General features: G+C 34.2%; 1 protein-coding gene across 3 annotated transcripts in view; it reads left to right on the top strand.

Annotated features, from left to right (window-relative positions):
* Positions 1 to 15,468, top strand: part of KIFAP3 (kinesin associated protein 3) — a 158,413-nt gene that overhangs the window by 111,031 nt on the left and 31,914 nt on the right. For all 3 annotated transcript variants that reach the window (XM_060296557.1, XM_030875504.2, XM_030875507.2), the window contains one exon: positions 10,723 to 10,912. In XM_060296557.1, coding sequence (XP_060152540.1) covers positions 10,723 to 10,912 — 190 coding nt within the window. The remainder of the gene's footprint in view (positions 1 to 10,722; positions 10,913 to 15,468) is intronic.

A 15,468-nucleotide genomic window follows, 5' to 3' on the forward strand; every position in this document is an offset into this window, starting at 1 on the left:
GGAAAAGAGAGAGATGTCAGTCTGTTATGAATTGATTTTATCATACTTTTAAAATTACCTTCTTTGAGAAAAAGTAGATGGAAGGTAAAAATATGTTTAGATTTATGTATTAGGTATGTTTGGTTTAGAATACAGGCTAGTGATAGTTCCAAAAGGCCAGCTTAGTCTTATAAAAATATTTATTGTAAAATGTGAATTTATTTGTCATAAGATAAAATTTTCATTCCCAATTATTTCTAAGCTCTGGGCTCAAGCCTCTCATTTTAAACAGGAGTTATCCCCACCCTGTGTCTCTGTCCTACCTCTCTCTTTCTCTCTAGAATCAACATTTTGAAAAAAATGTCTACATATTACTTCCTTCACTTCTTCACTTTCCCATCCTCCTTTCTGCATTCCCCTTTCTCCTTTCTACCAATTCTTGCTTCTGCCTCCATTACTGCATTGAAGTGGTGCTTACGAAAGTCACCTTGACCTTCATTTTTCTAAATCCAATGAATATTTTTAGTCTTCATTTTACTTCGTTGATCCTACCCTCCTTGCAAGAACTTATAAATCCTGGTCAGAGTTAAAATATAAAATCACAAAGAAAATTATTTTAGATTATTACATTCATAAAAAGCCTTGTGAATAAGAGGACTTCCAAGAAGAATCAGCAAAATGAAACTGGTGATACGTCAGCTAGCTCTGTCTGGTTCCCTAAGATGCTGTCTGATCATGTGAGTTAGTATAAAACAAATTTGAACAAGTAATCTGAAAGTTCACCTAATCTCTCTATACCTCTCTACACTGGACTTACAAAGTAAGTATTTGATGTGGTGCCAAGTAATTTTAGATTGTTTCATTTCATACTTTGTAAAACTTAAGTCTAAAAAGATACTCAGAAATACTAGAGTTGTTAAACTGAGAATATTTAAAGATATTCACATGTGAATTATTCATGTGATCTGGAAGTCCTATGCTGTGCTACTCAACTGAGTCATAGTCATAGCTGAGGTTCTTAGAAGAGAAGGAGGTAGTCCAATACAGCTGATAGGTGGGCACCAGACTCTGGAAACATCCCATGTTCTGCTAGAAGAATGTTTTTTTACCTTTCTGCTATTATACACCTTGTAGGATTCAAGGCCCTGGCTCAATTTTATCTTGGTAATAGGAAACCGCAACACCAGGGGCAGCTTCTTCCCAAAACATTTTTCTTCCCTTGTCAGTTGAGTAGGGATTCTGATCTTAGATTAAACTTTTGGCCTCTATGAAGTGGCAACTTGATCCAATAGAGTATTGCATTTAGAATACAACTGATTCTAGTTCTCTCACCTGCTGAATAATCTCAGGCAATTTATTTAACTTCTTGAAGATTTAGTTTACAGTGACACTTCTGAGGATTAAAGAAGTTAGAGAAAATATATATGAGCATCTGCCACATGATGGTCACTCAATATGTTTTGTTCAAACTAAACCAAAATTCACACCAAGTTGTGAAGTTTATATATAGATTAAATATCTGGATCAACGTTTCCTTTCCTTAGTAAAGTTAATTATTTATGTTATTTTCTGTTCAACTTTTAAAATGATATGGGAAGATAATCTGTTCACAGTTTGGATTTAAACTCTGGAAAGTTATTTGGAATATATATATTTTGGCCAGACATATTTCTATTTGTAGTTTACTTTAAGATTGTCCTGAAAAATGGCTGAATTTGGCACTTTAAGACTTCATGTCAGGGAAGTTAACAGAATAGGTCAATTTACTGAAAGGTGTTGATTAGGACAGTGTAGAGAAATAGGAAGCTACCTTTGCTAGTGTAGAAGTGCCCCATGTGTTAAATTACCCATGTTCTGAATCTGTGGTGACTAATTTGGATTTGGACTCAATTTATCAGACCAAACCAGACTAACCTCAGACCAAAGTTATACTGGTTTGCTGGGCCTCATTTGGAAGAAATTTGAGGAGTGGGGCATTTTAATGCATCAGTAAAAAGACAGCTTCTCAGGTCCACTTGGGACGTAGCTGCCATTCTTTAGTTCTTTGAGCTCAGACTCTATTACTGATCACGACGCAGGGTGTTATTTGCTTGTCCCAAATCTTTTTAAAGAGTAAAACAAGAGGAAATTGACTTAATTTGAAACAGGAGAAACTTTGATTAGACACAGCAAAGATGATGAAACACTAGAAATAGGCTGTCAAGGGAGAATGTGAAGTCTGTCCAGTTAACATTAGTAACAGCTAAATAACCAACTTTCTAAAATAGTTTGTTAGAAACCTGCCTAAAATGGAAGTAGATGATCTCTTAAGACTCTTTTTTACCTCTAGATTTTGATTTCCGAGTATTCTTGGCATGGCTATGATCAAAAAAATACAGAAAGAGTGGGAATATTTGTAGCTTAAGGCGATTTATCTTTAAGAAAGCAAACTTCTTGCACTCAAGACAAACATCATGGAATAATACCAAGAAAAATTAGATGCCTTGCAAACCTTAGGGAAATATGCCCTCTGCAGTAAAGTATTCTTTCCCCAAATTATAGAAATGTTACATTAGTGATGAAGTGTTTGATGTATTTAGGCCCAGGCCCTCAATTGGTGAATTGAAACAGATATGTGTTCATAGTACTCTTTGTACTGTAGAGGATTACATGTTTGGTGATGCAGTCTCTGTTGCCTCATCAGCAAATTGTTGCCTGTCTGACTAGGCTTTGCATGTAGCTTTGGGAGGCAGGGAATGGGGTAGCTGCAGAGAGGAGAACAGAGGCCAGGAGAGAGGAGCCTAGCTTCCTCATCTTCCAAGGGAATTATACAGCAATTGATCATTGCCTTTTCTCTTCCAAGACTTGAAGATCATCAAGGGAAGATCAGAACCCTCTATACATAGAGAGCTTCTAAAAACCCAATTAGATTTTTATCCCTCAGTCCTTCCTCAGCTTTGTATGAAGTATTTGAGAACCTCAAATTCCTCCCCAATTAGTAAACAATTTCCTCCCCTGACATTACTGGGTTGTCAAACATTTAATACATGTTTATTAAGCACATACTGTGTTCCAGACAACTAAGGTTGACACTGGGAATAAAAAACAACATGAAGTCTCTAGAATATAGTTTACAATCTAGACACCAGGATACTGTCGTCTAGACATGAACTGGCCTTTTAGGAGCAGTACTACTACATGGGCTGTCAATAGATATTCTGTACTAATGCATTGCACATTGTATCTACAGGATGTTTATGGAGAAGGGAATGTACCTAGGTTCTCTGGTAAAATACTGATGTCTGTTGCCTTCTAGCCAGCCACAGGCCTACATGTGATTTGATACTAACACAGGTTTGTGTCACTAAGATTTTGAATGGCAGCTTTTTCTCTTTTAACTGTTAATTTTGATCATTGGCAAATTGTGTGTATTAAAATAATCTGGAATTATTTTAAACTACGAAAACAAGGTGCTATCTTCATTCTAGGATAGACACAATTATATTTAATAAGACTGGTATATTGAAGTGAGATAAACTAATGTAGGTTTACATGTAACCTCTAAGACATCAACTGTCATAGTCCCCTCAAAAATTACCAGGGGAAGCCTGTGTCAGACAGAAAAGGTGGATTTATTAATAATAAACGTCTAGCAAAGGAGAACACTTTTTAAAAATATCTTATAATATCTTTTTTTTTTTTTTTTTTGTGGTATGCGGGCCTCTCACTGCTGTGGCCTCTCCCGCCGCAGAGCACAGGCTCCGGACTCGCAGGCTCAGCGGCCATGACTTACGGGCCCAGCCGCTCCGCGGCATGTGGGATCTTCCTGGACCGGGGCACGAACCCGTGTCCCTTGCATCAGCAGGCGGACTCTCAACCACTGCGCCACCAGAGAAGCCGTAAAAATGTCTTATAATATCTTGAAAGGGAAGTTATAGAGAAAGTTTCATAGGGTTAGGATTAGCGTTAGCTTAAAACTCAGGTTATTTCAGGACAGGATTTCAAAACCATGAATGGGTAGGGATTGGTAAAATGGGTAGAAGGTTTTTACTTTTAATTGGCTTGCAGGTTGGTTATGGGCACAGAGCGGGGATTTTCAAGTGAGTTGTTGACAGAAACTTCTAAAATGTTCTTTCCAAAGCAGGTGGAGTTGGTTCTTGCTTGTTCTACAGTCTTGGCAAATTTTCATTTCTCAGATTTGTAAGTTTGATGTTAATTTCTCAATTCCATACAGTCAAATTGGGCTTCGTGAGATAAACCCAGTTGGTTTTAGTGGTTAGCCCTCTTATGGAGTTCATTTTTATATTGCATAAATCTGAAAGGCAGAAATTTAAGATATTTTTCTAGTTTATTAGAATTTACATGCATATATATATATGCATGTGTGTGTATTCCCTACCAGTATTATGCATGTTACTTTATTGCTTTTTTAATTGTCAGCAGTTGGATTAAAAAAAAAAAGCATGGTATGAACGAAAAGTCATGATTCCTTGCTTAAATAAATTTTATTTAGTTATATCTTTTACTCTGTGGACATGATATTTGAAATGATATTACACAGATGAGCCTCCTCAGTGCTTTAAACAGAGGTTGAAGAGATAATTGTACTTTGAGGTCTGGTTAGAAAATGCCATAGTCAAGACTAAAGGGCAACATTTGAGACAGTACTATTGAGAAACAGGTAGTATGTGCATAAAAGTCAACAACTCTATTATGTATGTGTGTTTAATTATGTATTAGATAAATATAGATAATATATACATATCATTGGGAGAAGTATTTTCTAAGCTATAAAAGGCATCTTTTTAGCAGCTACTACCTTAATCTTAATGAGCAACTAAATTACTCTAGATCTGCTTTAATTTAGTATGAAGAATTGTATTAAATAAACCATATTACATTCTCAATTAGGGGGCAGCCACGTTAAAGGAGAAAGGAAAATCTGTTTTCCATCAGTTACGTTAGAACACAAAGCAGATCTATGTAGCTCTGTGTTACCCTGTAGTGTGTTAATCAGATACAAGGTGTGACGGAAGCCAGTGACAAAGAGTTTTCCTGATAGTGAACAGGCTCTGATAATAAGCTGGTTAAGGCTTCATAATGTTTCAGTGGTTTAGTAGTAAACAAAATGATATAGGACTTCAGAAAGGATGGCACATTCCATATAAAATCAAACCATAAGTCTTTCGTGACACTTTAGAATTTATGAAAACTAGTGCTTAAGGTCATAATGTCAGGAGCTGAGAAGAAAATAAAAGACAAAGCATGTGTACCTTTAAATACAAGACAAACTAGAGTCCCAAAGCAAGGATATCAGGGTGCACTCCTTGTGAAAAGAAGCATTTCAAAAATGAAGAAAAAACAACTATATTCCTAGAGTATTTCCACAATAGCTTGATAAATTTTGATGACATTTCTTGCCTGTGTTTGAGCTATGACATCCCTGAATTCCCGTATCTATTTTCTGATACTGAGGGGGCAGTGATATAAGAGGGAAGTAGGGATTTGGGGGAGAGGGGTTAGAGGGAATTGGTTTTAATTGATATATGTTGAATTTATTAAATTTTGATACAATATTCATTTAGAATTGCTATGTAATTTTTAAAAGATGACCTCTGTATATTGCTATTATTCTGCAGTTTTGGGGGATAGTTATTTCAACAGCTTTATGAGGTAATGGTATTAATTATAGATTTGTATTTGAGGAATTTTAGAACTTGAATAAATCTTAGATTTGTTTCATTTTACAATTGAAGAATCTGAGACCAACAGATTTTAAAATACCTTTAGAAGGTTGCATATTTCTGTTAGTATCAGAACTAGAAGGAGAACCCAGGTCTCTTGGCCCTTATCCAATGTTCTTTGTATTATACCATACCACATTATTAGTGTCTATAAATTCAGACTCTGAGACACAAAGAAAGTATGACTTTGCCAGGGCTATTAAACTATACTCACTGAGCATAGATACAGAAGATAGCTGAGACTAGGGATTCCAGAATATGCTGGTCCACTGGGGTATGATAAAGCTTTCACTGGTTTTCACTAAAATGGAAAAGAGAGGGAAAAGAAAAAAGTGTGTGTGTGTGTGTGTGTGTGTGTGTGTGTGTGAAAGTGAGAGAGGAAAGAGAAGAGAGAGACCAGAACTGGGGAGGAGTTGTAAATGTAAAGTTAAAGTATTTTAGTGTTGGGAAGGTATATCTTTATTTTGAGATCATCTTTCTCACATTTTTAGTCTTAAAATGGCCTTTCTTTTATAAAACAATAATAGTAGGTGGAAGTTGATTTACATTTAATATCAGTCCCACAGATTTACTTTTTTAAAAAAATTAATTTATGGGTTTCCCTGGTGACGCAGTGGTTGAGAGTCCGCCTGCCGATGCAGGGGACATGGGTTTGTGCCCTGGTCAGGGAAGATCCCACATGCCGCGGAGCGCCTGGGCCCGTGAGCCATGGCCGCTGAGCCTGCGTGTCCGGAGCCTGTGCTCCACAACGGGAGAGGCCACAACAGTGAGAGGCCCACGTACCGCAAAAAATGATAAATAAATAAATATATTCATTTATTTATTTATTTATTTTTGGCTGCGTTGGGTCTTCATTGCTACACGCGGGCTTTCTCTGGTTGCGGTGAGCGGGGGCTACTCTTCGTTAAGGTGTGTGGGCTTCTCATTGCAGTGGCTTCTCTTGTTGCAGAGCACGGACTCTAGGCATGCAGACTTCAGCAGTTGTGGCACTCAGGCTCAGTAGTTGTGGCCCGTGGGCTCTAGAGCACAGGCTCAGTAGTTGTGGCACACGGGCTTAGCTGCTCCACGGCATGTGGGATCTTCCTGGACCAGGGTTCGAACCCATGTCCCCTGCATTGGCAGATGGATTCTTTTTTTTTTTTTTTTTTTGCGCTACGTGGGCCTCTCACTGCTGTGGCCTCTCCCGCTGCGGAGCACAGGCTCCGGACGCACAGGCCCAGCAGCCACGGCTCACGGGCCCAGCCGCTCCGCAGCATGCGGGATCCTCCCGGACCGGGGCACGAACCCGTGTGCCCTGCATCGGCAGGCGGACTCTCAACCACTGCACCACCAGGGAAGCCCTGGCAGGTGGATTCTTAACCACTGCACCACCAGGGAAGTCCCAAGTCCCACAGATTTACTTTTGAACCTTTCTAAAATCTAAAATTCTTGGGACCACTGTCCTAACCTATTAATTCACTACGGTTGATAAATAGATCTTCAACATCCATAAGCTAAAATATTTAATTTTCAAGAAATATGGAACATAAAAATCAGTGTTTCAGAAACATAAAGATGAAAAATACAGCATCATATAGCAAAACTGTACTATCTTTTTTGATTCTAACCAATTTGCTATTAAGGAAAAAGAAATGAAAATATTTAAACAAATATTGCATTCCTCATAACATCCTTCATTCCAGGATGCTACATTTGGTAAATATTCGAATACCTGAGGCTGCATTATCACAAACTAGAGCAAACCTTTATGGCACAAGTATAATATCTTAATAATGTTTTATACTTAGCCTCTAAATTTAAAAATGCATATTTTAAAACATCCTCCAAAGTTAGCTGTTAATATTAGAATTAAGAAAGTCACTGAAAACTAGTATATACCAGTATTTATTGTGGTTCTAGCTAAGGTAAAGATATTAGGGTATTTTTTCTATAATTTTCAACTTTCAGTCAGGAAATAGTTTTATAATGGAAATAGTTTTATAATCATAAAACTCCAAATGTTTTCAAAAAGTCATAACTGCTTGAGACTTTAAGGCCTTGATACTGTTTGGTCAGGGTTTTTTGCCATTTTCTTTCCTATGATCTATAACAAAAAGCTCGCTGTATTTAATGAGTCTCAAGGCCATCTTTTGTGAAAACTCCACATGTCATTGTAGTGGATTCATTGTAGTAGGAATCTGTAATCATTGTTGGATCTTCTGCAGAACATAATTTTCTGTATCCTAAATGATTACTCAGCTTGGTATAGAATAACATATTCTGTTTCATATTTACTGAGGGAGAAACTTTTGTTTTTGTTTTTTTTTCTGAAGAGCTGAGAAGACAACCATAGTTGTTATCCAGTAAACAATAATGTACATGTTACTCATTATGTTAGTCATAGAAAAGTAAGCCTGTTGTTTTATTGTACAAAAATACTTAAAATAAGAATAAAATTATCTTTAATAAAGAAAATAGTACAATCTATATCATTGTTACTGTACCTTTTGGCCTTATAATGTTAAGAGATGCCCTGGTTCTGTGGGTTTGCTCAGTCATAAACTGATATTAAAAAATAATCATAATAAAAGGAAGGCAAAAGCTTTAAAGGAATTCACATCAGCATAAGGGTAGTCTTATTAAATCTGATGCTAACTCACTGCATTGGAAAATCAGCTTTCCCAAGACACTAAGAAGTCAAGCTTTAGTGTCACAAGCTAGCCATGGAGTTTCATGGATGTTTTTGGTTTGTGTGTTTGGACTTCTGTCAAATACAGTGTAAATAGTCTTTAAACAAAAAAACTCAGGCTTGTGTGTGTAGGTTCATTAATAAGAACATTGCAATAAGTTTAAAGGGTAAAAAGGCTTAAGTTAGAAAGGCTGTTGTTTGTGATGAAAACAGCTCATTTATTACACATTTCTACATTTATTAGATGTATTTTTATTATTAAACTAGAATAGTAAAATCTTACAAGAAGGGTAGAGATGATAACTCATAGAATAAGCGTGAATTTTCTTCTTTGTGCAGAGCATTACTTACTAGGCCAAATACATTTTTATGGATATGCAGTTTAAGGATTTATTTTATTTTTTTGGCCACACCATGCAGCATATGGGACCTTTGTTCCCTGACCAGGGATCGAACCTGCGTCCCCTGCATTGGAAGTGCAGAGTCTTAGCCACTGGACCACCAGGGAAGGATTTACTTTTTTAAATTATACGTACCCCTGTAACGTTTCACAGATATTCACAAGAAGCAAGTTTTAGCCTTAGTGGAATAGCAAACCCCATATTTTACATGCTTTGGGTGCTTGATGATTTCAACTTCTGTTCTTACACTAGGAATCCACATGCTTGAACTTAAATTATAATAAAACATTCAAATCATATGTCTGTCATCTTCCTTGGATACTTCTTCATTCAGATAATCAAATTTTAAATTTTTCTACCAAAATGAAAAGTTAGTTTTATACCTCTTGCCAAGTAAAACAAACTGCTATTCATGAAAGAAACAATACCACTCAAATTAGTTCCAGTATTTAATGTAGATCTAATAGGATATCTAGTATTATAAGGCATATTCTATTAAATATTGTGATTATAACAGTTGAATTAATGTTTATTATTTTAAGTAAAATGCAATAATATTTATGATAACTCTTTTATACAATTTAATTTTAAATAATTATATTAGGAAATAAACTGACAACTGATAGGAATTTTAATAGATAACCACTAGAAAGAATGAACGGTTAATAATTTGGTGGCAAAATTGCCATTAGCAGTACCATAGCCAAAAAATATCTTCTACTTCCACCAACCTAAGTTGAAAAGTAACATCTATATAGTTTCAGAGTTGTACAGTATAGAACACACAGTCTAACAGCTGACACTGCTAAGAGATATATTGATAATGTGAAACTTAAAATTTAACAAGAAAAATTTTGATAATAATGAATACCTTTATTATAAAATTTCATATGTATTCTTACATCCCAGAAATTTATTCTGTGATGACAGTTTTTGACTTAAGCCTTACTTGGCTTTGTATGAAAATTGCTCAGCATTCACCTAAAATATATATTTGGTCCACCTCTTAGTTATCGTGATCATCCTAACTATTGGAGGACAGTAGTATTGCCTGGCACCTTACCAACTTAAAAAAAATATATAAACAAAAGTGTTAAAGAAAAGACAGAGGAATTTAAAACTAAGAACCCGGTGATTAGGATGACAAGAAATACCTGAAGCCTTTTTTTTCCATCTAAGTCATCAGTGGTACTGTCCATTAATTAAGTGAATACACTTGTCAGAAGTAACCACAACCTGTGGAGCTAGATAGGTTCAGCTGTAACTTTTGTAATAATTTGCCTACTTGCCCTTCAAAAACACGCACCAATGAAGTTCTCTGTCAATAGATGCTACAGATACAATGAATAAGCCACAGTCTTGCTCCTCAAGAGTTCATGGTTAAAGCAGGAGATGTTTAAAGAAATAATTATGACCAAATAAGACATTATTATTTTGTGGTTGAAACAAAATTGAATTAAATTCTGCTATTTGTTTTTTGTAGTAAACCATTTCAGTTTTTAGGAGAAATTCTTTAATAGTGCATTTTTTTCCTACTGAAAAATTTTATCTAAACAAAAAGATACAGCGAAAGATGTAATTTTAATGCTCAACCACCTGTCATTAGTGCCACAGTAATTATAGCCACAAAACTCTTTGGAAGCTGAAGTCTGGTTGCTTACCTAAATTCTAGTAATACTTAGATAAAGAATTTGTGAAATTTGAACTTTTCCAGTTTTTGCCATTGCCAATGGCGATTGGTAATCCAAACAGAGATGTCTTAATATATGTAATAAATTGATTTTTATTGATTATCGTGTACAGTAGTTCTGAACAGGTACTTTTAATGTTTTCTCTGACCCAAACAAAGGCCCCAAAATTCTCTTCTTATAAGCTAAATGTACTGCTATCTGAGTGCCAAGGAAGTGCCTTCATAAGCTTACATAAAAATAATTGACTTTGTTTGCAATAGGAATATGATGAAGAATGGGCTAAGAAAATTCAGAGTGAAAAGTTTCGTTGGCATAACTCTCAGTGGCTGGAGATGGTAGAGAGTCGTCAGATGGATGAGAGTGAGCAGTACTTGTATGGTGATGATCGAATTGAGCCATACATCCATGAAGGAGACATTCTTGAGAGACCTGACCTTTTCTACAGCTCAGGTAAAATGATAACCAAAGCAAAAATAAGTCTGTGTGTGTGATATAAGTAGGGATTTTTGTCTGCCAACCTTGCTCATTCTCAAGCTTTGTAAGCACTTCTTTTAGTATATAAATGGCCTTCTGCTAATGATTTTAGACATAACATCAGTACACACACCAAGCAAACCTATTAACTCACCATTATTTTTTTCCAAGTTAGTCTTTGATGTGATCCCCATTAAAAAGGCTGTGTTTGATGTGATCCCCATTAAAAAGGCTGTGACCAGGAAAATTAATTGCTCTTAGTTTATTATTTTCTAGAATGTGTAACTTAAAATGACATCTTCAAGATTTCTGACTTCTGTTTGAAAATGTGATATTTTTCTCTATTCTGCATTTATTTAAATGTATAATTTATGTTTTCTTTTCCTGTGTGTTTCATTTTAACAGTCTCATTTTGCCATGGTTTTGCTTTATTTTCAAACTAGTAACCCCTGTTTGGTTCTCTGGTTGGGAAGATTTAGACACTTTATAGCAATAGTTTTTTCATTCTAAACTCTTGCTAGTATTTTCAAGGCAAAATTTAATTTTTACATAGATCTTACATACCCTTGTTGATTTTGCCATCCTGCCTTTTTCCAGGGATTTTGGTAAGTTTTTGCATATTCTCCCTTTTAATGTGTTGCACTGTTACCAGTATTAATTACTTCATTGAAGTAATTACTTCAATTAATTACTTCATTGAAGTCATTTAGTTGAAGAGACAAAAGAAGGGATTTCTAACTAAGATCTGTAGCAGGTTGCAAATAAAAAGCATTTAAAGTAATTGTATCTGAATTAATGGCTCACCTTTTTTTCCTACTATGTGTTCATTCATATATTTTTCATAATTGTATGCTGTGCATATTGCCCATAAGGCTGCATTATTTTTATATTTGATATAGATACTTGAATCCTGGAAAATTGGTACTTTACTTTGAAAATTAAATAGATTTCTTCCTAACTGAACTTTACAGTAGTTATGAAATACTGCTTTGAGTTTCAAACCAGATGGAGTAGATGATTAATTTCAACCAACCAGAATTTCTTAATTTAATAATGGCAAGCAGCTGTTCCTTACCTAGTCAGATATTCATGAAGTAAAATGATGTAAAATATATATGATGTGAATTTTTTGATAATAGAAATCAGAATTTCTTGGAATCAGGTTTCTTGCTTTGAAAATTGATAGATAGCTACTTTTCAGTGTGAATCAATGAGCAGTTTCCAAAAACGAATAAAACTTGTAACCACCTCAGTATTTAACTTTGTTGTTTTAATACAATTAGAATTTCAGAACAGATTTCTAAAAAATTGTACCACTTTTCCAAAATTAATTCATTTAAGTTGACCCCTTAAAATGAAAATCATAACATTTTTCTGTGAGATACAATTAAAATGTACAACCTATGCTTTTGTGAGAAATCTGAATTGTACACATTTTTGTATATCTAAATTTAGAAACAGCCACAGCTGATGGAAAAATAAATAAATCTAAGCATTGGAGGGGTGAAATGTTATCTTTAGATAGCCTCATGGTTGTTTTTTTATACCTATAGCCTGATGATATGGTACACACTTGACAGCAGAGATTACATTGCTGTGAGTTTAAAGATAAAATTCTCATATCAAGCCACCTGTACTTTTTTAGTTTATTATTTTACCTACTTTATTTTTCATGAATAGTTCATCAACTAAGTGAGTCTCTGTGGTGTTTTTGATATGTGTCATGGAAATCTCGACAATGCTAGTCTCTTGTCTTTTACTGTGTGCAGTTGTATCTTCAGAAACATCAGATAAATTTGTAACACTGCAGATTTGTTGGGATGCTTTAGCAATGTTACTTAAGTCTCTGGCTCTCCATGAAACTTTAGGCAGCTTCTGATAAAAGCAACTGTAGTAATTTTTCAACCACAGAGTTTAAGCTAAATGGCCAGTGATACCCTGGTCTTATCTTTTATTTAAAAATGAAATAGCATTTGCTACTTCCTGGTCATTAGTATTGCTCTCTATGCTTTCCAACTGTTAGACATGTCAAAATGTATCTGTTTCTTTCTTGCTATTATTTTAAAAAAAGGACCCTCATTCTGTTATCTGAAATAGGAATCTACTTATACATCTCCTTATAGTTACATTATTTTTTTTTCTTAGTCTAAAATAATTGTGATTGCAGTTACTGACTAATTTCCTTTTCTATCATGAAAATGATGCTGTTTGCTGTAGTACTTTTTACCCACAGAGGAAGTATATTGTAATTTATAAAGCTGTATTGCTACTACACATTTCTAAATTATTTGTTACTTTTTTGCTGTTGTTCTTCATTCATTGTGATGAATCTTATCCTTAGCATTTATTATGTAACTATATTACAGAATATGAAACTTAAAATGGTTTATTTCTGTCTCAGGATCATTGTAAAACCATAATTTTCATTAACCTATGTGTTTATGTGATGTATCTTATCAGGTGTAGCCAAATAAGTTATGATTTATCTATTTTAGTCATTTCTTTTTCTCATTTTCTTCACTCTTTATATCTGTTTCCTCCCACACAGTCATGATTTCACTTTTAGCTAGTTCACCAAAGAGCCTAATACTACGTTTTCATTTGACTTTTAGAAATAAAGTTTACTTCAGTAACAATATATAAGAAGATACTGAGTTTTTGTATTTGTTTACTTTTATTTATTCAATATGTATAAGCCAGTTTTTTTAACTGAGTTTCAGAAATCAGAAAGTTGATAAATTATCTATGCTGGCAGTAAATTTGCTTTGATTTCATTCTTGTTCCAATACATACCCCATTTTACTCATAACCACATTTATCATCATTACTTAGAGCACCTCAAGAAGGTGTGTTATATAACTATGGTCTAAAAGGTTTCATGTAATTTAATAACCTAAATGTATATGATGCTCTACAATTTACAAAGTGCTCTGGTGTATATCCTCTCTGTCTTCTATTTGTTCTCTGGGCATTTAAATGTTACATGAAATTCTTTGATTCCTTGTTGCTGTCTTTGAAACAGTAAGGTTAGAGTAGGAGCTTAAGAAGGACACTCCTAGATTTATCTGAATACATGATTACAACCAAAAATACATGATTCCTTTTCAGTATTTCTATAAAAATTAATTTTGGTTACAGAATGCTGAGAAACAGTTAATTCCAAAGAAGTTGAAGTACTTGAGTTGATGATTTAAGATATAATTTAACTTCTATACTTCATTATAGTGAAGAATGATTGCTCATATTACAGAGTTACCTAAATTTTGTCAAGTCATTAAAGGGCAGTGTAGAAGCTGTAGTTTACCAAATGATTAGGATTATTAAAAATTAAGTTCAGAAATATAAGTTTACTCTTTATTCACATAATATCAGGCTTATTGTATTACTAAACTTACTGTATTCTAGGTTTACAAAATTTCTTAAACTAGTTGTATTCTGGGTTTATAAAATTTCTGGCTGAATCTTTAAATTCAAATTTTTTCTGGTTTCATCTCTATTTGATGAGATCCCCGTTTGTAGTTCCCTGTATTCCATTTATCCTTCTTACTCATTTTTCCCTTTGAAGACAATGAGAGCTTTGAATCAAAATGAAGATGTTGAGAATTTGACAACAGTTTTTCATTTAAGTTCTTCCTCATCTGATTCACTTCACTAGATCGTGTTTCATGTAATATTAACTTTTAATGTATAATTCAGGTATGTTTATTTGGTTGTATTTATATGAGTGTTATATTTCTGAGTGTTAGAATCTTTTATGCTGCTGGCATGCTGAATATCTTTGTATTCATTTTCAAAGTGTGGTATACATTTTATTTTGGCATTACTTAGCTTTGTTCCTCTAAAATTGGCAGATTTCTTAACTCCTGATCCTAAATTATTTGGTTTTAATTTAACAGAGAAACTTGTTGATTTTTGTGGTCTTCACCTTGTTAATTTTAGCCAAACTTTCACAGTCTTAGATCCATAGAAAATTAATTTTTTTAGCCGCTTAACTCTCAATCTGTGGTGTCTTGGCATTCCCATAATTTCATTTTTTGTAACTTTTTTTGTGTTTAGCTGGACTTTTGGTTTATAGAATTTTTAACTTCTAGAGGACACAGAAACTGGACTAAATATTACATACTTTTTAGCTACCTCTTAAGTATTTTAAATTTACTAAAGTAATAAGGTAAATACCAGAGGTATTATTAACAATTCAACAATTAAATAATAATGCAAGTCTTTAGTATATGGTATGTAACAAATGGATATATGTAACAAATGAGTAGTACAGTACAGGAGTCTTATGGAAATACCAATTATTTTTACCTATTCATTTCCCAACTCTATTAATTTTTACCATCTATTCGATTTTTAATACCCTTACTCCTAAACAGATTTTATCATTTAATTCCCAGCTGTCTATCAATACTCAAATCAGTTACACCTCTGCCTCCCTCCCTTCCCAAGTAGGATTTTCTAACCTCTACAGAACACAGTAATCCTTCTGTAGCTTTTTCAGCCTCCAGCGTTCATTTAGTGGGTATATCCCT

The sequence above is a fragment of the Globicephala melas genome, chromosome 1 (genome assembly GCF_963455315.2).
Source record: "Globicephala melas chromosome 1, mGloMel1.2, whole genome shotgun sequence".
NCBI lineage: Eukaryota > Metazoa > Chordata > Mammalia > Artiodactyla > Delphinidae > Globicephala > Globicephala melas.